The sequence below is a fragment of the Anabrus simplex genome, chromosome 2 (genome assembly GCF_040414725.1).
Source record: "Anabrus simplex isolate iqAnaSimp1 chromosome 2, ASM4041472v1, whole genome shotgun sequence".
Lineage (NCBI taxonomy): Eukaryota > Metazoa > Arthropoda > Insecta > Orthoptera > Tettigoniidae > Anabrus > Anabrus simplex.
The window spans coordinates 968,325,443-968,350,308 of NC_090266.1; the positions used below are offsets into that span (position 1 = coordinate 968,325,443).

Consider the following 24,866-nt stretch of genomic DNA (forward strand, 5'->3'; position numbering starts at 1 on the left):
TAGTGGGTTCGAACCCCACAGTCGGCAGCCCTAAAGACGGTTTTTCGTGTTTTTCCATGTTCACACCATACAAATGCTAGGACTGTACCTTAATTAAGGCCACAGCCACTTTCTTCCCTCTCCTAGCCCTTTTCTAACCCATCGTCACCTTACGACCTATCTGTGGCGGTGCAACTTATAAAAATAAGAAATAAAACCATCAAACAATAATTTCACCAGCAACTATTTCATCTGAGTTTATTATACAGATGGGGGAAAGAGAGACAAAGCTCAGGTACACGAACATATATTGTACAATAGGATTTATAACCATATTAAGATTGGGATATATGAATTTCAACATGGCTCTGTACCCAACAGATAACTTATCACCAATGTTATAAGATATTTACAAAATATGTATGATACCCTTAATAATAACGGGCATACTGATATCATTTGTAGGGCCAATGAATTTTGAAAAAACATTAGATAAAGTCGATCTTATAATTTTCATGACTGAAATGTATATTTGTTTTCTGTAAACAGTTGCTACAGTTAATGTGTTCATATTTAAGAATCGTCAACAGTTCTTTCCTTTCAACACGAAATTTCAGGTAATTTTATCATTCTTCCTAGGGTAGCGCATGGATCTAATCTTTGACCTATTTTGTTTTTCTTTGTAATTCATTATTTACCGGATAATATTTGCCGTTCTAACAGTTTAATTTTTGCAGATGATTTGAAACTTTACAAATACACTGACTGACAGAGCAAATGCAACACCAAGAAGGAGTGGTTCGAAAGGGATGAAAGTTGGGGAAAAAACAGAGACGGCACGGACGAATAATTGATGTTTATTTCAAACCGATATGCAGGTTACACAATGCGCACGGCATCGACTCAGTAGGATGTAGGACCACCGCGAGCGGCGATGCACGCAGAAACACGTCGAGGTACAGAGTCAATAAGAGTGCGGATGGTGTCCTGAGGGATGGTTCTCCATTCTCTGTCAACTATTTGCCACAGTTGGTCGTCCGTACGAGGTTGGGGCAGAGTTTGCAAACGGCGTCCAATGAGATCCCACACGTGTTCGATTGGTGAGAGATCCGGAGAGTACGCTGGCCACGGAAGCATCTGTACACCTCGTAGAGCCTATTGGGAGATGCGAGCAGTGTGTGGGCGGGCATTATCCTGCTGAAACAGAGCATTGGGCAGCCCCTGAAGGTACGGGAGTGCCACCGGCCGTAGCACATGCTGTACGTAGCGGTGGGCATTTAACGTGCCTTGAATACGCACTAGAGGTGACGTGGAATCATACGCAATAGCGCCCCAAACCATGATGGCGCGTTGTCTAGCGGTAGGGCGCTCCACAGTTACTGCCGGATTTGACCTTTCTCCACGCCGACGCCACACTCGTCTGCGGTGACTATCACTGACAGAACAGAAGCGTGACTCATCGGAGAACACGACGTTCCGCCATTCCCTCATCCAAGTCGCTCTAGCCCGGCACCATGCCAGGCGTGCACGTCTATGCTGTGGAGTCAATGGTAGTCTTCTGAGCGGCCGCCGGGAGTGCAGGCCTCCTTCAACCAATTGACGGGAAATTGTTCTGGTCGATATTGGAACAGCCAGGGTGTCTTGCACATGCTGAAGAATGGCGGTTGACGTGGCGTGCGGGGCTGCCACCGCTTGGCGGCGGATGCGCCGATCCTCGCGTGCTGACATCATTCCGGCTGCGCCTGGACACCTCGCACGTGCCACATGTCCCTGCGCCAACCATCTTCGCCACAGGCGCTGCACCGTGGACACATCCCTATGGGTATCGGCTGCGATTTGACGAAGCGACCAACCTGCCCTTCTCAGCCCGATCACCATACCCCTCGTAAAGTCGTCTGTCTGCTGAAAATGCCTCCGTTGACGGCGGCCTGGCATTCTTAGCTATACACGTGTCCTGTGGCACACGACAACACGTTCTACAATGACTGTCGGCTGAGGAATCACGGTACGAAGTGGGCCATTCGCCAACGCCGTGTCCCATTTATCGTTCGCTACGTGCGCAGCACAGCGGCGCATTTCACATCATGAGCATACCTCAATGACGTCAGTCTACCCTGCAATTGGCACAAATTTCTGACCACCCCTTCTTGGTGTTGCATTTGCTCTGTCAGTCAGTGTACATTAATGTCTACACATACAAGGATGTGTTACCAAAGTACATTGATAACATAATTTCTTTGTGTGATATTAATAATTCCACTTCCGGAAGTGCATATGGTCCTGAGGTTCACTCAGCCTAATTCAGTTAATTCCTGGGGGCAAAGGCGGCCGGGCGTAGATATAAACACTCTACCCCATCAGGTGCCGAGGTTAACAATGGTGGAAGCCTTTACTTTCCACTCCTCCAAGGGCCTTCATGGCCTGTACGGAAGTGACTTTGCTTTTGATATTAATAATTTGCCTTTGAATGTTAGTAAATGTAAATACAGTACATGATTTTTACCAGGAGGAAAGAATTTGAAACATCAGTCTATGATATACGCGGGGCTAAATTGGGTAGGGTTTTAACGTTTAAGGATCCGGGTATCCATTTTTATGGTAAGCTAACGTTCAATGATAATATCAATAAAATAACAAAGGGTGGGAACCGAATGCAAGGAATTTTGATAAGGAATTCGAGAGGCCTTTCACCCAGCCTTCTATACTGATTAAATTATATGTTACCTTAGTAAGAAGTGCATTGGAATATGGTGCAGTAATTTGAAGCGCGTACACAATGCAACAAGTTAAAATTGTTAAAATTGTACAAAATTGTTCAAAAGAAGTTCCTGCGTTATCATTATTTCGAAACTTTTCATATTTTTGACCTTTGGACACATAATCCGAGTTATTGAGGAATATATTTCAAATTCCTCCATTGAAAATTATACGGACTTTAATTTCTATAAAAAATATTGAGGAAAATCGTATAGGACGATTTGATTCATTAGACCTGTAAAGTCACATTTCATTCCACGTTCCTCAAATATAATAATCCGCTTACATTCCAGGGTCGGTATTTTCCTCGGACTGAGCGAGGGATCCAACCCCTACCGCCTCAAGGGCAGTGTCCTGCGATACAACAGGGGAGGATGACCAGTACCTCGCCCAGGCGGCCTCACCTGCTATGCTGAACAGGTTCCTTGCGGGGGACGGGAAGGTAAGAAGGGATAGACAAAGAAGGGGAAGGAAGTGGCCGTGGCCTTAAGTTAGGTACCATCCCGGCATTTGCCTGGAGGAGAAGTGGGAAACCACGGAAATCCACTTCCAGGATGACTGAGGTGGGAATCGAACCCACTTCTACTCAGTTGACCTCCCGAGGCTGAGTGCATCCCATTCCAGCTCTCGTACCACTCGTACCACTTTTCAAATTTCGTGGCAGAGACGGGAATCGAACCCGGGCCTCCGGGGGAGGCAGCTAATCGCACTAACCACTACACCACAGAGGCGGACATAATAATATCAGCACTAATTATTTTACGTTCAAAGGTCAAAAACATTGCACCGTTCAAATTCAGCTTTCGCAAAAATGACAGCGTCTTTATAATACTGTAACAGAAGAAATCGATATGTTCAATGAATCGGATAATGAATGTAATAAGAAATTAAAACCCTGCCTTTAGAATTCGTATATTTTTGATAATTCTTTCCGGTACTTACTATATTTTTTCCAGTCCAATTTGTGGTTTAAGTTTGATTTTATTAATTTTGTTTCGTTTTCGATCATCGGGATATTTCATTGTGCATTCTGCATTTTTTAATGTTGTAAGTGTTATCATTTACTGTATAACGATATTATGCATTTTGTTTTATTTTGTTTGTTGTTTATTATTGATTTCAGAGGTATAGGTGGACAGTTAATGTTAATAAGTTACTCAGTTGGATTTAAAACCTGTGTACTTTCACATAATAATAATAATAATAATAATAATAATAATAATAATAATAATAATAATAATAATAATAATAATCAGAAGGCGAATAGCTTGGTGGATCAGTGGTAATGCTTCATACTCATTATCCCAAGTTGCTGGATTCGTTCCCGGTCAAGCCACTCGGACAAACATCTTGATATCCAAGTGATAATGTTAACATAATCGAAGGTTTTTCGTGACATTCTGCGTCTACACAAGAAATTTAACTCAGCCTTACGAAACGTCCAGCAGAATTTCGCTACGTATCTGAAGGCCAGCACAATTGGTACATCGAAATTGGTATCCAGATCCCCTCAATCGCTTCATTTCAGAAAGTTTTTGACCCATTAACTGAGGACTTACGATTATTGTTAACTGTAAATACGGATAGGAGGTGAATGATGATTAAGGTAAACTTGAGGTAAAATATTTTTTCCATAATATTTACTGAAGCAAAGCAGTTACGTATTCTTATTAGTTATACAGCTGACATTTAATTACACCCCTGCTTCATTTCTTAATGAACAGAAACCAACACTAAATTTTCTTTTTATAGCTTAGTGTATGTGACCTGTACAGTGAGCTCTACCTCGTGAAGAGAGTATGTTTGGATACAATAATAATAATGTTATTTGTTTTACGTCCCACTAACTACTCTTTTACGGTTTTCGGAGACGCCGAGGTGCCGGAATTTAGTTCCGCGGGAGTTCTTTTACGTGCCAGTAAATCTACCGACACGAGGCTGACGTATTTGAGCACCTTCAAATACCACCGGACTGAGCCAGGATCGAACCTGCCAAGTTGGGGTCAGAAAGCCAGCGCCTTAACCGTCTGAGCCACTCAGCCCGGCTGTTTGAATACATGATTAGCTCCTAGGTGTTGGCATCACTGCACTGAATAATTACTGAGTCTTTTACGAGTTTCATATTTTTACTGCTGGTTTGATTATTTAGTTTCTTTTCCCTTGCTGAATACCTATGAAAGATTTTATTCGGTCTCCGTCTGAGTAACAACTTACAAGAAGGTTATTCTTTACTGGATTATTCAAAAGTGGAATTAAAACTGCGGTGGTCTATGGTTGACTTTTAAGATGATGCCATTGTATCATGACTTGTTAAATTAACGGAATGTGTGTGAAATATTTTTATAATACGGAATTTTACGTGGGAGTGGGCTCTCGAGGAGCTAAGAACGTATGGATCAGTGAAAAACCATTCAATGGTAATGAGGCATAAGAATTAATATTGACTTTTCATAACCTCCCTTCATTGAGGTCGAGAATCTACTACAGAGTTTCACAATTACTGGTAGTGATTGCGAATCATCTTATTAAACGTGAATTTTACTGTCCGCCTTGATATCATAACGGTTAGCGTTATTAGCCGCCATCCAAGGGGAATCAGATTTGATTCCTGGTACTATTTAGAAATTTAAGCGTGGGTGAAGGGCTGGTATGTGGTTAGAAATCTAACGTCCGTTGGAGTTGTGTATTCTTAAAAGAGCTGCATCACCTCGAGGATAAAAGTTTACTTTATTATTTTATTTATAAAAATAATACATCAAAGTCGTAAATCGCACAGTCCTATTGTAACTCGACATACACGGTAATGTACGGTTGTGTTATCTGAAATACTTGTGGCAGTCAAGGAACTAGAACATGATAACACAGGTCGTGTGAGCAGTGCAAAATCTAATTTGTTCACTCAGCTGAACTCTTCAGACCGTCAAGTATTTGAAAGAAATTTCGACCTACACGCTTATCGATTTTAGGATACTCAATTTAAAGTTAGTATGGAGACTTAATATTCGAACTTTATATAATATTCTAGTTTACCTGCCAACCGTCGACTATAGCTTTAATTCCATTTAGCTTCATATTGAAGTATTATTTTTAGAAAAATCTCATGTGTGACAATAATCTGCTGTAGCTTATAGTCAGCGTCGTTTTGTCCTGTCATGAAAATACCCCCCTACTATGAATACTGTACCTCATGCCACTCGTGTACTCCGCCAATTAGTGCTAAGTAACCACTTAACTTAATTTACGAACTACGCTCTCTCTCTCTCTCTTTCTGATGGTAATTTCTGCGCCACGGGGATAAATTCTGGACATGGTACTAATTGGAATGAAAGTAACTGGCACAGAGAACGAAGCCAGACAATAAATCAATAAATATAACAAATTAAAATTAAAATCCTTGCCACTTGAAGGTAACCCATTGCCATGGGGTAAACAGCAACTGCAAAAAGACCTCGACAATTTTGTGAGATGGACAGCAGACAATGGTATGGTGAAAAACGGGTGTAAAAGTCAGATTGTGTGTTTCAAAAGTAAGAAAAGTCCTCTCGGTTGTAATTACTGCATTGATGGGTTGAAATTTCCTTATGAGGATCACTGGAAGTACCTAGATTTTAATATAAGGACAGATTTTCATTGGGGTAATCACACAAATGGTAATGTAAAATAAAGGGTACAGATATCTGCACACGATGATGAGGATAATTAGAGGTTGTAGTAAGGATGTAAAGGAGAGGGCATATAAGTCTCTGGAAAGACCCCAACTAGAGTATGATTCCATTGTATGACACCTTCACCAGGATTACTTGATTTGAGAAATGGAAAAAATTCCAAAGAAAAGCAGTTCGACTTTCCTGAATGTTTTCCGACAAAAGAGTATCGTTACGAAAATGTCCAAAAGTTGGGGCTTGGGAGAAAGAAGACGAGCTGCTCGACGAAGTGGTACGTTCCGAGCTGTCAGTGGAGAGATGGCATGGAATGGCATTAGCAGACGAATACATTTGAGTGGTGGTTTAAAAGTACGATAGATCACAATATGAAGATAAAGTTGGAATTCAAGAGAACAAGTTGATGCAAATATTCGTTTACAGGTACGGGAGTTAGGGATTGAAATAATTTACCAAGGGAGATGTTCAATAAATACCCAAATTCTTTGCAATCGTTTAATAAAAAGGCTAGAAAACAACAGATAGGAAATCTGCCATCTGGGCGACTGCCCTAAATTAATATCAATGTAGATTGATTAAAGAATTCGTTAAGTGTTCTCATACTAGACATTCTTTATGGTTCGAGAAACGTTTTCGAAAAGCATAATTTTGTTTACAGTTCATAGGCGGTGAGGCCACCCACGACATTCAGTGATGTACGTTGGGCGTCATTCGCCCAAAAGGAAGTAGGTTCGATTCCACGTCATGAAGTCGAAAATTTGAAGAGACGAGATTTCCACTTCCGGAGTTTTACGTGGCCTTGAGGTTCACTCAGCTTACACCTGAAATGAGTACCGGGTTAATTCCTGGGGGCAAAGGCGGGCGAATGTAGAGCTAAGCACTCTACCCCGCCAACTTCCGAGGTTACGGATGGTGGAAGCAGTGACCTTCCTTCCTACCAAGGGCCTTCATGGCCTGTACGGAGATGTCCTTGCTTTGCTTTTTACATTGGGCGTCAAGAATTTTAAATGGATTCAACTTAATTAGTGCAGTGATAGTCTATCTACTAACAATATATAAATTAATAATTCAATTTAGTGTACTATGAACCGCGAATCTAATTCTGAGAGTTACCATCATAATGTAAGCCTTCTATGCAGGGTAGAGCAAACTAATCTATTATCTAACATATATGCTTGCAATAGCTATCATGGATATTTACTGCAAAGGCCTGAGTAGGCGATCTATTTAAATATAATCATATTTTCGTATTATTTCGTACACTTCGTATATTTCGTATTATTTTGCACTGTATATTGGATGTTACGGTATCTCAAACATGTTTATAACGTGTACCATCGGGCAATGTTTGAAACCGATATTTGTCCAATAGAAGGCTTTTCGGCGTCGATCTGTTTGACAGCATCACTTGTAAGGTCAGTGGGGTATAGCCAGTACGTGTAGAATGGAGGTAAATATGGCAAGAATACGCATTTCTGCTACCGAACTCAATCCAGTTATGTCATTGCTACAGCAAGGATGAAGACAAGTAGATGTCGCCGGTCGTGTTGGAGTGAGTCAGGGTGATGACTCCAGAGTTTGCAGAAAGTTAACGGACACACCCACTACTGTTCATCGACAACGGATGGGACTCTCACTCAATACAACTCGCAGGCCCATTCCTAATACCTTCTCGTTCTTCCAGGATATTCGGAGAACCACTGGAGTGAATGTGTTACATCAGACAGTGCAAAATCAGTTGCACGATGGGGGACTGATATAGAGCTCTTCTTAAATCACTTCAAGGGGACATTTTTGTTAGATGAGCAAAAGCTCACAGCCATGGAATCAGGAGCAGTGGAAGTGTACGGTCATTATTGGTCAGATCACCATAAGCTTGTACTCTTGCAGCAGGAGCATTAGAATGTAGAAACGATCTAGTGAGAGATGAGACGAGCCTTTCATCCTGGATTGCCTTCAGCAACAAGAGGGTTCCGTCATGTTTCGGCGTGGAATCATGATTTGTCGACCTCCCCCTCTAATTTCTATCTAGGGTAACATGAATGGTCTTGAATACAGAGAAAACATCCTTTAGTCTGTGGATTCAGGAATGTTCTGCCACTTTGGGCGAGGGCTTTACAGTAGTGGATGATAATATTCGTACATAACGTGCTATCCTGAAATCATTCAGCAATTGACTGAAGCTCCTGTCCAAGAGTATAATAATTGGCTACAAATCAAGTTCAATTTTTTCGTGATGAGTATGCTCCATCGTGTTCAAGTATGTCCCAGGGTTCGAGGTGGCTATATACGGTACTGATCTGCCACGTAATGAACAATAATTTCGAGTTCAAAATCCCACATTACCAATTTTGTAATTCTGTTCCTTTTGCATAGCTGACTGAATATTGGTTTTCTTTACACATACCTTTCGTAACGTATGAAGTACATACATACATATATACATACATGCATACATACCTATACACATACATATAGCGAAACAAAAATGGCACTAAACCGAAATGTACAAAACTTTTCTTGACCACTGTATAACAAGTCCCCTGTCTCATAAAATTACAAATAAATATTGGCCTACGTATAAACAATGATCCATTTTATTAAGTAGAAATAATTATATTCAAATACATTTATCCTCAGCTTGTAGCTGTTATGAATGTACATTAAATATCCTGAATAATTTTGTGCATTTTGTCAACATGTTCTTCTCGGAAAATAATGTGGAAATTCGGGAGGCATATTCTAACTCATTTTACGTTTCTCGTGCTTAAATTAAATTAGAATTTACCTCTCTGTTAGCTCTCTCCATGTTTTCCAATTTAGAGGACTTGGGTTGACTCAGGTTTGACCCCGGGACTGGCACATAGAGGGCACGAAGAACTTCTCTGCACTGCCGAATCACTTGGGTCACTTGGTGACTGAAACATAGAACACATTACACATTATGCATCCAGCTGGGTAAGTTGTACCCAACAATGTGTTAGCATGTCAACCCTTAATCTGAAAGTCATTGTAAAATATTTTACAGCCGTACTATGTCAACATTGAGACGCAAATATTTTCTCTGATACTCTTGCAGTCACATTTAGCACTTATACTTAATTTCATTTCCACCTGAGATGCATGAAGACAATATGACACTTAATTGAAAGGAAAACAAAATACTGTAGTTCTTTCGAGGCCGTCTAAAGTCATACTGGCCAAATATCTCTGCAGGGAGTAAGGATCCGTGCATTATGGAAAATCACATCCTATGGAAGTACACCTGTACTGATATCATGAAAATACAATTTATGAGATAGGACTGGAACATACGATGAAACGAGAATTTAATAGTATCGTTCTAGATTCCAAATGATACAAAGTAAAATATATGATAAATTCAAACTATCTTACGCCTATTTTTTTGCCATTTGCTTTACGTCGCACCGACATAGATAGGTCTTATGGCGACGATGAGATAGGAAAGGCCTAGGAATTGGAAGGAAGCGGCCGTGGCCTTAATTAAGGTACAGCCCTGGCATTTGCCTGGTGTAAAAATGGGAAACCACGGAAAACCATCTTCAGGGTTGCGAACAGTAGGGTTCGAACCCACTATCTCCTGATTACTGGACACTGGCCTCACTTTTTATTTTTAGAGAATATTTAATGTCCTAAGATTATGAACAGTATTATAGCATGCCTCTGTGGTGTAGTGGTTAGCGTGATTAGCTGCCACCCCCGGAGGCCCGGGTTCGATTCCCGGCTCTGCCACGAAATTTGAAAAGTGGTATGAGGGCTGGAACGGGGTCCACTCAGCCTCGGGAGGTCAACTGAGGAGAGGTGGGTTCGATTCCCACCTCAGCCATCCTGGAAGTGGTTTTCCGTGGTTTCCCACTTCTCCTCCAGGCGAATGCCGGGATGGTACCTAACATAAGGCCACGGCCGCTTCCTTCCCTCTTCCTTGCCTATCCCTTCCAATCTTCCCATCCCTCCACAAGGCCCCTGTTCAGCATAGCAGGTGAGGCCGCCTGGGCGAGGTACTGGTCATTCTCCCCAGTTGTATCCCCGACCAAGAGTCTGAAGCTCCAGGACACTGCCCTTGCGGCGGTAGAGGTGGGATCCCTCGCTGTGTGTCCGAGGGAAAAGCCGACCCTGGAGGGTAAACAGATGATGATGATGATTATAGCATGCAAAAGTTATTTTCATTTGCTGTATGTGTAAATGCACGAATAGGTCTTGTATACAAAATTAAATATACAGGGTTATTCACCTAAGATGTCACACGGAATTAACGTGTAAAACATTAAAGATATCGGTATTCTGTTTTCATATTCGTAAATGATACCCAGAGGCTTGTATAATAATGTGCTACATATTATCATGGGATGATTAATAACCGAGATATTGATAATAACACCATTTTTAAATGCAACGGCACGAATACATACAGCTGGCCTAAAAGCATTTTCAAAATCGGACAGTTACTTTTCGAGATAACAATAAAAAACCCATTTGGGCTTTTGCGTGTCGCATCAAACAGCGTGAGATCGGCCAAGGACAAATTTGCAAGCAAGCTGTTTCCTGGCATTTCTTCCAGCCATAGAACGGATATCAGGCACGTACAGTATCCTGTGTTATGTTTATTTCTCAATGCATACAGTAGTATGTACTGTACACTCAAAACCAGTGACAATTATAATGTTCCTTTGAAGTCAAAGTAATTATTTTATTCCTTGAAAAAAAAAGCCTCCATGTCTTGCCATGAGTTCATCTGTCATACACACATTGCAAACAGATCACATGTGTACGATATGCTTACATTCATGTGGCTGGAATAACACCCAGGAATCTGCTTGCGCGTCAATATGACCTTGCCCGACAACACGCTGTCCGATGCGGCATGCAAAACCACGCATGCTGTTCTTATTGAGATCTCAAAAAGTAACTATCCGATTTTCAAAATACTTACGTATTTGAATTTGTACGCAGTTGAACTTTTAGGTCAGCTATATGAATTTCTGCCGTTCCATTTAAAAATATGGATTTAGTATCAATAAATCGGTTATTAATCACCCCATGAGAATACGTAGCACATTATTTTACAAGCCCTGGGTGTCATTGAAGAATATGAAAACAAATTACAGATATCTTTAAGTGTTTAGGCGTTATTTCCGTGTAACATTTTAGGTGAATAACTCTGTATAATACAAACGTATATTCAACTCATATCCAGAAACGAAGGGAATATTTGCGAAATTATTTCTCAGTTTTAACAGTTGCGTGTTTTGATCCTTTCCATGTCAGATTAAAATAAGGTAACCTGATTTAGACTGTCGATAATGAGAATCATATCCGAAGTAGAAGCATTGGAAATTGATCGCCCTTGGTTAAACTATGCAATGATCCTTTTAAGAGAATTAGGAAAGAATAAGATGGTACTTCATTAGGAAATTACAGCTGATTTTTTACTGTTTGCCATTTTGTCATCTTCCTTCGTATTTCATAACCCCGATGGACAGTTTTAGTTGAAAGATGAGTATTAGACTAGAATGAGTACCAAACGTTACCATAGATTTCTCTAGGTTTAATTTCTTACTAAGCGAACTTCGTTGAACGAGGAGAGACCGCGTGTTGGTCCCCTTGAGTATTACAGAACTAGTTCACGTTATTTAAAAGAACGTAAATTAATAATTATTTATTTCAAATTATTTACATATTCGAGTACAATACGGTCGTTTAAAAATTCAATACTCATTGACATGGCCCAAAACGGACAACTTGCACACACCTTACAGTTTGATAGCAGTAGTGCATAGATCCTTTCCAACAGAACACATATGACCTAGGCCACCATGTAGCTCAATTGGATACAGCAACCGACGCAAAATCAGGAGATTTTCCGTATTTATCTTTCCAATAGATAAAAATAGCATTCGTGAACATCATGTGCATGACCTTGGTCCTCCTCTTTCGATTAAACCAGGAACTATGTTTTCGAAGTAGCTAAAGAATTATCTTGTTACTGATTATGTTTAATACAGCCAGAAGAAAGCTAACATGCTCCGAATATTTAAAATTGTACATGTTAGAGATCCTAATCTCTCTATGTTCTGAAGGAACAGACGAAGTCAGCGGCCAATCATTAATGCAAACACCAGACCGTAAACACTTTATAACCGGGATCACAACCATGTCAACATGCACCATAAAGTTCTAAATGTCTCACAATTTGATTTTTAACATTCCTTTGCTATGTAGAATGTTGGTGATCTTCCAATGGGATATTTTCTACCGGAATATATGTCTCTGTATGCTGAAAGGTAGGCGTAAAAATTGGATTCTATTAGTATAAATCTAGAAATATCAAACGTGTATGCTGTTAGACTCTCGTTACCAATTATGTTTAACCCGATGTTTTATAGGAGGAGATTATCATCTCATCTCCTCGCTCTGTATACTTAGTCTCAATCTAATTCCCCTCAACTAATTACCAACAGGAAGTTCGTGACAAACGTAACGTCTTTCTTTATACTCTATTTAGAGCGTAATCCTGAAGACATTCCTCTTTCATTCATCCCGTTATGTTTGCTGTTGGGTCTTTTCTGCTCGTTTCTCTTTTCTTCTAATGCCAGTAACGTCCTTCTTGAACTCTTACATTTCCGTAATCGTGTCTACCTCACTTACAGTACTTCTCATTCCTGCCTTACATGAGTCATGTATGTAGAAGCTATTATCGGGAACCATTCAACTGATTTCAGGTATTATTTAAACATTACAACGCTTTCTTATTCCACATGATTACACACTATGTACTTATCAAAGAAGCAGGTAGTATAAAAACAGCAAGTAGGAGGAATTGTGCATTTAAGGCCCTTGAAAGTGAATTCACTGTCTGAACCGCTAGTCCCATGAAAACTGGAGTGCACTGAGTGCACTTAAAGTTCCGTTTTCTGCAAAATACTTCCTATGAATTTCCTCTAAAACTCTACCAGTTTTCTCTTTGGTCCAGGCGTTATCTGCGAAAAAATAAATTGTAAACTCTTTGTATTTAGAAAAGTGTGTGACACAGTAGTATATCTAAGCCACCACGCCATGTGTTCAGTTATATCGGGCCGCAAGATATTTTCCTGAAATTTGTCATTTCACTTTGCTAACCATTTTTACGAATAAACATTTTATAGTGAAAATATTCCTAGGAAAAAAAATTGTAACCGAGCTCGATAGCTGCAGTCGCTTAAGTGCGGCCAGTATCCGGTATTCGGGAGATAGTAGGTTCGAACCCCACTGTCGGCAGCCCTGAAAATGGTTTTCCGTGGTTTCCCATTTTCACACCAGGCAAATGCTGGGGCTGTACCTTAATTAAGGCCACGGCCGCTTCCTTCCAACTCCTAGCCCTTTCCTGTCCCATCGTCGCTATAAGACCTATCTGTGTCGGTGCGACGTAAAGCAACTAGCAAAAAAAAATTGTAACTATGTAGAAAAGCGCAACCCCAAATCGTTTGTAAATTCTAAATTCTAAAATCAAATGTATACCTAGAAAGTGTTAGTGACCGTGCGACTTATTTTTTGAATGCTCGAGAATTTTCAGGCAGAGAAACGTTTCAAAATCCGCGAAAGGGAATATCGCTGTCCTTTTAAGAATTGCCTAGGAGCCGATTACAACAGTCGGCGTTGAATCCTCCCCTCCGAAAACCGAATGATACATGTGTAGGAAACATACAGTATTTGCGAGCAAATTTGTTGGAGTCCGCCTCTATGCTGTAGTGGCTAGTGTGATTATCTGCAGTCCCCGGCTGTTCGAGTTCGATTCACGGCTCTGCCACGAAATTTGAAAAGTGGTTTGTAGGCTGGAATGAGGTCCACTCAGCCACAGGAGGTCAACTGAGTAGTGGAGCGGTTCGATTCCCACCCTGTACAGACATTCTGCTTTCGAATTCTTAAATAATACTAGGGGGTCCGTAAAAATAATATTTTCCATGGAATATGAACAACGGTGATAATGACTTCTTCTTCCTTAAAGTAGGACTACACAGGTTTCATCTCCAAGCACAGCAGTGTTCAATTAGGAAAATTCAATGGTGTTACTTATTTTATCGTACCATCATTCCTTTGGTGGAAATCTGTGTTTTACACTATGCTCTTTCAAATGTGGTGCGTATGTGCGGGAGAGGTCACAGGGAACAGGCAAGAGACAACGTGCTGATAAACGTGTGGTGTGTTCCGCCTAGTTGGGACGACTGTTGTGCTGGTGAATGAAACCTGTATAGTTCCATTTAATAAAACAAAGTAGCTATCAATATCTCCGTTATCAGCAATTCCACGTAAAATGAAATAGGGCATACTGTTGCACGAGCCCGTTAGTAACATAAAGAGTATGAAAACAGGATATCAGTATCTTAAAAACAGATCTGGAAACATTTGAGATAAATTTTCTTATTTACTCTCCCTCTCTCTATACAATATAATGGAATGATTGTGTGTTAATATTAGGTCATTTGCATGTATCTTTGAAATTAAATGAATATTACGGTTCTAGCCAGACTGTTAATTTATCCACTCACAACTGTGTCATATTAACAAGGTTGTTAAGAAACGTTACAGATCTCTTCACATGGGTATGAGGGTATTTCGGGGTTGGGGTAAGTATGTAAATGCGGGGCCGTATAACTATCTGGTAAGCCCGCTTTTGAGTATGGTGAAAGTGTATGGGACCTACACCAGAACTACTTCATACGAGAAATGTATAAGATACAATGTAAAGCAGCATGATCTTTCCTGGGTGATTTCCGACAAAAGTGTAGTGTAAGGAAAATGTTCTAAACTTTGGGGCTGAGAAGACATGGAAGTAAGGAGACGAGCTGCTCGACTAAGTGGTATGTTCCGAGCTGTGAATGGATAGATGACATGGAATGATATTGTCTGTCCGTTAGGTCATCAGCCCAGAGCCTGGTTGTATCCTCAAATAGCACCACCAAAGGCTATGCAGTTATATGGAAACTGCAAAACCCAATGACAGAGTCCAAATGAGGCGTACTAGGGACGATGAGGAGTGGGGTAGTTTGCCATTGCTTTCCTCACTGGACCAGAAGTTGCCACTGCAGCACGACTGATCCTATGAGCAACACCTTTCATAACACTCAGACACTAGTTGTGCCCCAAATGTCATTACTCAGCACCACCCATACCCCAGCAGCTTCCATATTGTCACAGCCATGGATGAGACTGGAACTTTGGCGGAAGCTACACTTTGCTCTGGCCTGTGCCAAGAGATGGATACAAAAATACTGCATCCATCAAGAAATGGCAGCAGGCGGGGGAATTACATTAGTAGACGAATAACCTTCCGTGGAGCTTTTTAAGTGAAGGAAAGATCTTAATATGAAGATACACTTGGAATTCAATAGTATAAAATGGGGTAAATGTTCATTTGTAGAACGAGGAGTAAGGGTTTGGAATCAATTATCAAGGATAGTAATGTTCGAAAATTGTCCAAGTTCTTTGGAATCGTTTAAGAAAAAGGTAGGTAAACGGTTCATAGTGAATCTGCCACCTGGAAGACGGCCCTAAATGCAGATCATTGATTGATTGATTGATTGATTGATTAATTGATTGATTGATTGATTGATTGAGGAAATATATTTTACACAGTGCATGGTTTCTGTGCTTCGACTTTACCAATAAGCAACAAAGCCATAGTGTTAGAGCAGTTACCAAAAGGCAGTTACTCAGTCCGAAGGTCTGCATATAACGAAGTGACGTGTGGTCTAAACGACGAAGCTTCCCGGTCATTATTGTTGGCGCTCTCATGACCGGAGGCGCTGTCTCACCGCTAGATAGCTCCACAGTTGTCATCACATTGGCTGAGTGGATTTCGAACCAGCCCTCAGATCCACGTTGGCCGGCAATATATTATTAATAAATTGTCGGGACATAGTTCAGTCTAGCCAGCACTGATAAGAATTGAAAGAGCATTATTTTGTTCACGGGTGGAGATTGTAGAATTACAGGTGTGAAGTCAACTCATCCACATTCGAACTGAGAATGATGAAGCCGCAGGAGGTGAAAAATGTTATTGTGGATCGACACTGAATTTTTCATGCCCAGTTAATGGACAAGGTACAATGGAATGCTCTCATAACATGTGTTCTGCTAGGAATGCCACTGTAGTAGAGGACACGATAAATGGAAGAATTAGCTTGAACTACTACTGTCAGGAGTTTGGAGCGTTACTATTCAATTATATTCCTTTCAATTGGACATAATGTAACATTGAACGTGATGGTAGGTTACGACAATAATTCTGAGTTCCACTGCCTCTTGAAATTGTTAGAAATGAATGTTAATCCCTGCTTCATTGCTCAGTAATAAATCACAGTTTAAGTACACTCATCTCTCTGTAACTCAATTGTTTGCAGGAATGACTTAGTCAGTTACGCACTGCTTGAATTTATTCCATTGTTGCACTTGATATTTAACGTCGAAGCCCACGTAACTGAAGAGTAGAAATCACTCCAAGTGTGCCAGAGTTCGATAGATGAGCTTCTTACGTCGGACTGTTTCAACAGACTAACTACAAAGACCCACAGAGGCAATAATAATAATAATAATAATAATAATAATAATAATAATAATAATAATAATAATAATAATAATAATAATAATAATAACAGTCCGCCTCTGTGGTGTAGTGGTTAGCGTGATTAGCTGCCACCCCCGGAGGCCCGGGTTCGATTCCCGGCTCTGCCACGAAATTTGAAAAGTGGTACGAGGGCTGGAACGGGGTCCACTCAGCCTCGGGAGGTCAACTGAGTAGAGGTGGGTTCGATTCCCACCTCAGCCATCCTGGAAGTGGTTTTCCGTGGTTTCCCACTTCTCCTCCAGGCAAATGCCGGGATGGTACTTAACATAAGGCCACGGCCGCGTCCTTCCCTCTCCCTTGCCTATCCCTTCCAATCTTCCCATCCCTCCACAAGGCCCCTGTTCAGCATAGCAGGTGAAGCCGCCTGGGCGAGGTACTGGTCATTCTCCCCAGTTGTATCCCCGACCAAGAGTCTGAAGCTCCAGGACACTGCCTTTGAGGCGGTAGAGGTGGGATCCCTCGCTGTGTCCGAGGGAAAAGCCGACCCTGGAGGGTAAACAGATGATGATGATGATGATGATGAAGATAATAATAATTTTTACAGGAATTTTCGTGGAAAGCAGAGGTCTAAGAAGGTATCGGGGTGAATGCGCAGACAAAAAAATTACCAGAGGATACGTTAAGGCACTGAATTTTGAAATTTTCTTTCCTTCCTCATTTTTTAGTTTAAAATATTATAGGCAGAAATCTGAATAAACAACAACAATATAATAATGAGCTCGTCCGCTCCCACAACAACAATGTCCTAGAGTCCAAAATCAGGTACAAAATTAGAAATAATTTTCTTCTTATTTTCCTTCTAAATCTGTTTACCCTCCAGGGTAGGTTTTTCCCTCTGACTCAGCGAGGGATCCCACCTCTACCGCCTCAAGGGCAGGGTCCTGGAGCTTCAGACTTTGGGTCGGGGATACAACTGGGGAGAATGACCAGTACCTCGCCCAGGTGGCCTCACCTGCTATGCTGAACAAGGGCCTTCTGGAGGGATGGGAAGATCGGATGGGACAGGCAAGGAAGAGGGAAGGAAGCGGCCGTGGCCTTAAGTTAGGTACCATCCCGGCATTTGCCTGGAGGAGAAGTGGGAAACCACGGAAAACCACTTCGAGGATGGCTGAGGTGGGAATCGAGCCCACCTCTACTCAGTTGAGTTCCCGAGGCTGAGTGGTCCCCGTTCCAACCCTCGTACCACTTTTCAAATTTCGTGGCAGAGCCGGGAATCGAACCCGAACCTCCGGGGGTGGCAGCTAATCACACTAACCACTACACCACAGAGGCGGACAGAAATAATTATCAACATGTTAATGAGCATTGTAACCCTGAACAGGTACACTATTCATGTTTGCTTCACTAATTTACATAGCCTAGGAGTCTGAGATCCAAAAGTTCATGTAGTCCAGCTTCTCAGAGGCACAAGTTTCTTACAAGGTTATGCGTGACAAACTTCGAGTAATTTACAGTCACTTCTGCTCAACAGTTTGTTACACACTGTTCTATAAACCATTACGAAATTAACATGGGCAAATGAGTGCTCATTCTAAATGGTCCTAATGTAAAAAAGAATGGGTTAACCTGATCGGGCATGAACAAAAGGCTGGGAGGCGAAACACTTGCAATCCTTCTAGAAAAACTCGTAAAACCAAGTGGGCTAATGGCCCGAAATTGCAGAAGCTTAGCCTATTCTGCAGAGGGTGACTAAACGAGAAATATTAAAATCAAAAAGTGTGTTAAGAATTTATTGGTTTAGAAAATTGTAATCACCCCATACCAAGTTGAATGGGAATCATCAGGCGATAATCACACTTTACTGGGCGAGTTGGCCGAGCGGTTAGGGCTTTGAGCTCGTATCCGGGAGATAGTGGGTTCGAACCCCACTGTCGGCAGCCTTGAAGATGGTTTTCCGTGGTTTTCCATTTTCACACCAGGCAAATTCTGGGGCTGTACCATAACTAAGACCACGGCCGCTCCCTTCCCACTCCTAGACCTTTCCTCTCCCATCGTCACCATAAGACCTATCTGTGTCGGTTCGACGTAAAGCAAATAGCAAGGAGAGTGAATCACACTTTGTTCCCTTAATTTGCATGTTTCCCAGCCGGGATTTGAACAGAGTCCTCAGACTTGCTGAAAATCTACATTTAAACCATGAAATGAACACTTACATGAAGAAAAGAATTTTGAAACCTTCCCCTCAAGCTATCTGCCGGAGCTACCACCTGTTAAGGAAATTCTGCCATTACCTCGAGTAGCTGGGCCTTCCGAACGCCGACCTGCGGCCCCTGCCCCCGAAAAACACGTCACACGCACTAAACTGGATCAAAGAAGATTACGACACAGCACAAAAGTGCCCAGCGTTTATAGCATTTCGAGGGTAAGTTACCAGAACTCATTAAATATAGGCTGGATGCCTGTACACACCCCCAATTTTGATTGACTGGAGAAAAAAGTTCCCAAAATGTCTGATTGGTTGCTAACTAAGGAAGAAGGAAGCAGTAGGAATGTTGACAACTTTCATACGAGAACAAAGCAATCTTCGAAAACTAAGGTTAGCCAACTTGGAAAAATGACTTTCTCTTAAATATTAATTGTCCTTAATCCCGCCAGAGGGGGCACTTAGGCCGATGGTAGGGACATGAAACAGTTGCAAACCCAAATATCTTGCAGCACATTAGTTCAAGTTCAATTACATAGATGACCTTATAGAAGGCGTGCAGTTTAACTAGACGGAGAAGGTGTACCCTGGTACAATATTATTATTATTATTATTATTATTATTATTATTATTATTATTATTATTATTATTATTATTATTATTATTATTATTATTATTATAACAATCCTGAACCACTTTTCCCACACCTGTGAGGTCGCGAAAGCAAACTGTGTCGCAGATGATGATTTGGCCCTGATTTACTGCTGGATGCCCTTTCTGATGCGAACACTTTACCTGGCGAGTTGGCCGTGCGGTTAGGGGCGCGCAGCTGTAAGCTTGTACCCGGGAAATAGTGGATTCGATCCCCAATATCGAGAGCTCTAAAGAGGGTTTTCGTTTGTTTCCCATTTTCACACCAGGCTAATGCTGCGGCTATACATTAATTAAGTCCAACGCCGCTTCCTTCCCACTCCTAGGTCTTTCCTACCCCATCGTCGCCATAAGACCTATCTGCGTTGTTGCGTCGTAACGCATATTGTAAAAAAAGCGAACTCTATAAGGAGAGGTGTAATCGCTCTAGCTTGTTTCTGTGGTGCTTGGTAGTGTAGTGTTTTCTGAATAGAGGAAAGTGTTGGAACAAACACAATCACGCAGTCCCCGAACCGGAAGAATTAATCAAACGCGATTAAAATCCCCGACCCGGCCAGGAATCGAACCCGGGACTCTCTGAACCGAAGACCTCGATGCTCACTATTCAGCCAAGGAGTCTCATTGAAGGGTGGAGTTCTTCCTCGACGGTCTATGTAGGAATTTCCTACGTCGTCTACATAAATCACACCAGGGAAATAATGAAGTAGCACAAGCGATATTTGTGCCTTATCAGTACTCATGACTCACGATAAAGTGCCGTTTCCCTTCGGTGAAACATATCGAGAGATACAGTTCGGGAACTTATAATCAATTCGGTAATTATTTGGCGTTGCACAAAATCAGTTCGTAATCATTATACATCAGTTTACTTGTTCACTCGTATGACTGCTTCCGTTACCGGGAAATGTAAAAGACACTATCACATATTCAAACCTGAGCGTTGACGACCTAATTATTGCCCCAATCGAGGGCAGTCTGAGCCGAAGATTAGTTGCAGAAGGATGGCCGGTTCTTTTGTTTTCACTTTAGACAGCAACATCTATCGCAGTGAGAAATCTTCGAAGATCTCAGAGGATCCCGTATTTCAACACAGGTACACCGTTATCAAATTTAATAATAATAATGTCCGCCTCAGTGGTGTAGTGGTTAGCGTGATTAGCTGCCACCCCCGGAGGTCCGGGTTCGATTCCCGGCTCTGCCACGAAATATGAAAAGTGGTACGAGGGCTGGAACGGGGTCCACTCAGCCTCGGGAGGTCAATTGAGTAGAGGTGGGTTCGATTCCCACCTCAGCCATCCTGGAAGTGGTTTTCCGTGGTTTCCCACTTCTCCTCCAGGCAAATGCCGGGATGGTACCTCACTTAAGGCCACGGCCGCTTCCTTCCCCCTTCCTTGCCTGTCCCATCTAATCTGCCCGTCCCTCCACAAGGCCCCTGTTTACCATAGCAGGTGAGGCCGCCTGGGCGAGGTACTGGTCATTCTCCCCAGTTGTATCCCCCGACCCAATGTCTGAAGCTCCAGGACACTGCCCTTGAGGCGGTAGAGATGGGATCCCTCGCTGCGTCCGAGGGAAAAACCGAACCTGGAGGGTAACCAGATTAATAATAATAATAATAATAATAATAATAATAATAATAATAATAATAATAATAATAATACTTTTACGTCCCACTAACTACTTTTGGTGGTTTTCGGAGACATCGTGGTGCCGGAATTTTGTTCCACAGGAGTTCTTTCACGTGCCAGTAAATCTACCGACACGAGGCTAACCTATTTGAGCACCTTCAAATACCACCTGACTGAGCCGGGATCGAACCTGCCGAATTTAGGTCAGAAGGCCAGCGCCTCACCCGTTCGAACCACTCTGACCGGCGTTTCAGAATCAACAACTATACGCAATGCTCTAAGACCTGTTATATTTCTGTACGGTGGTAGGCCTATCTATATGGAACATCTCTTTTTACCTGCCTTATTGTAAAGAAGGTATTATATGGAATCTCGTCAACTTCGTTAAGCCAACCACGACTGCTGCCGAACATTATGTTTTCAGGTATTGGATTACCTCGCTAAGCTGTGTTGTTTGGAATTTATAACTGGTTTCGCTGTTTATTAGATCAGATCAGAGAGATCCTCCATTGAACGTAAGAGATCACTGCTCATGGAATCTGAGGTCTGTGAACATAGAGACGTTACTCCAATACCACTCGCCCACACCACCCCCAACACCACCCATGGCATAGAGCGCTGAAGATCTTGGACTGCTACTCAGCCCAAAGGCCTGCAGATTACGAGGTGGCGCTCGGTCAGCGCGATGAATTATTTCGGCCCTTATTCCTGGCTTTCTAAACTAGGTTCACTATTCTACCGTCAAATAGCTCTTCAATTGTTCTCGTGTAGGAGGCCAACCCTCATAAGTAGGTAGAAATCCCTGACCTGGCCTGGAATATTTCATCAATAGTTGAATCCATAAGCTCCAACAATTCCCTTGTAAGCTACTTACGTTCTGTATATGATATTCAAGAATATCACTTACGGTAATCTGGATACTATCAAGGTTTATGTACCTGTGTTAGCGTCATACAGGAAATATGTAGTCATGAATCTGATGCATATTTCATATTCTATAACTATTGTAATCATTCGTCCAGAAAACTTATATTACAGAATTGATCACTGATTTTAATCATTTACTATTTCAGTCGCTCATTTCAAAGCTGTTGAAGTCGACATGCAATATATTGTATAATCCGCTATACCGTACAAGGGGGAAATTTTTGCCTTTCATTTGTCAGGTACCTATTTGTGCACGCGGATTGTCCACCCATCCGTCAAATCAGTATTAATATTCATGAATATATCGTTAGAGAAAACAAATGCTCTAGATGTATTTCGATTTGAAATTTTGTAAATTTCCCTACGGGAGATGTATAATCAAGAGGTTACTTCCAGAGTTGGCTTTCAATTTTTGACGATTGCTAATCTGAGAAGAAGTTAGATTATTTATGTAGTTACTTCATGCAGGTGTTAGAAAGAATTATTTTAGTAGTCTCGTGCAATTCTCCAGGTGATGACGCGGTACACCGGATTGATGCGGTGCTTAATGTGCTCTACTCTGTAGCAATAATTTCATTCATTTTGCAGTCAACATAATAACATTAATAACAACCGTGATCCACTACATTCGACTTTTATCCTTAACCTGAATCCAGTGCCAACTAACCCAACCAAGTATTTCTGAACTTCTAGAGATCTTCACTTTTCTCAAAAATAATAAAGCTCCGGGTGAAGACTCAGTGATTGCAGAATACTACAAATTACTGGATGACAGAACGCTGCAACCCCTCCTCCAAATTATCCAACAGATTTTTAAGACCACTCATATATCCTCCAAATGGACCACAGATCATATTCATCCCCTTCATAAAAAAAGTGATAAATCCGATGTCAATAATAACAGTGGCACATCTTTTCCTCCCCTTACGTACAAAATCATCTCCAAAGACTTACTCACTAGAGCCGTAGAATAACTTGACTCTCAAATAGGTGAATACAATATCAAGTTGGCTTCCGAAAATCCAGATCCTGCGCAGAACAGATCCAGAATCTAAAAATAACTATCGCGCACCTGAAAATCAGAGCAGGCCATCTATCGTCACTTTTGTAGATTTCCAGAAGGAGTATGATTCGATTGAGCGCACAGCCCTTTTCCAAGTTCTAAAAGAATTTGGCCTAGACAAGAAGACCCGGCAGATCATCCAAATTACACTTATTGGTACGTCTTCCAAAGAGAAATTCAGACCTGAGATTTCTGAAGCCTTTCAAATCGAAATAGCAGTTCGGCAAGGAGGTGGACTATCACCAGTACTTTTCAACCGTGCTCTCGAGTGGGTCATTCGGGAATGGAGACATGCTCTCCAATCTAAAGGAACTCCTAATGGAGTTCAAACAGGACGAAATACTAATGGTATCAGTATTGATTGCCTTGCTTTTGCAGATGACCTCGCTCTCCTTACTTCCTCTCCTGATCTAGCTAATCAACAAATGAACTACTAGCACGTATGCGCAGTTAAGTTTGGCCTAAAATTCTCCTATACCAAAACCCACTTTACTAATAACATCATTCATGCTCCACCACATCTTCTGACTACCTACGGTAAAATCTTCAGAGTGTAATGATTCAAATACCTTAGTGAATGGGTCGAATCCAACAATTCTGAGAAATTCGCCGTCTTTAGACGATTCGATTCCCGGCAGGGTCGGGAATTTTAACCATAATTGGTTATCTTCGCTGGTCATCTTAATCATCATTTCATCCTCATCACGACGCGCAGGTCGCCTAGGGGTGTCAAATCAAAAGACCTGCACCTGGCGAGCCGAACATGTCTTCGGACACTCCTGGCACTAAAAGCCATACGCCATTTCATTTCATTATTAGGGTTTTGTGGTGAGTTAACTATGAGCCTCTATATTTCTAAACTTGCATCTAGTTCTGCAGCCTCATTTAGTTCCACACTTTTTTAATGTTTAAATTATCAACATCCGCGCCTCTCCTTACCTCAGTTTCCATTTGTTCCTCCTATCCCCTATGGCCGAGTTTGTCATTCACCTAAGTGACCTGTTCATCATGATTCCTCTCACATAACACCATCACCGAAGTCGGTTTATACACATAGCTTCATCCATCCAGTTCATTCCTAACTTAGTCTTTATCTCATCATCATGGGTACCCTCCTGTCATTTCTTAAACCTGTTTATGTCGGCAATCACGCTCGCAACGCTCATATGTTTTTCTCAAAATATATGATGTAAAACTGAAGGAATTACTTTCGAAGATACAAGATCACTTTATACAATAAAATCATTGAACAAGTTTTAAGGTTTAATATTCTTTTGTTCTGTACCATTTCCTATTTGCAAGAAATATGTCCTTGTGAAACGGTAATGATTCTATGGATGTGTGATATAATAAAATGAACATTATGAAATCAAGGAAACCGATATACTCAGCTTAAGGTTTATAAAAGGATGGAAGTTCCTAATTTAGTTTACGGAGA

General features: G+C 41.5%; 1 protein-coding gene across 1 annotated transcript in view; it reads right to left on the minus strand.

Moving 5' to 3' along the window:
- Nucleotides 1-24,866, minus strand: part of LOC136863225 (uncharacterized) — a 166,677-nt gene that overhangs the window by 120,741 nt on the left and 21,070 nt on the right. Inside the window, exon 2 of the mRNA XM_067139593.2 lies at nt 9,187-9,316. Within this exon, the coding sequence (XP_066995694.2) occupies nt 9,187-9,316 (130 nt within the window). The remainder of the gene's footprint in view (nt 1-9,186; nt 9,317-24,866) is intronic.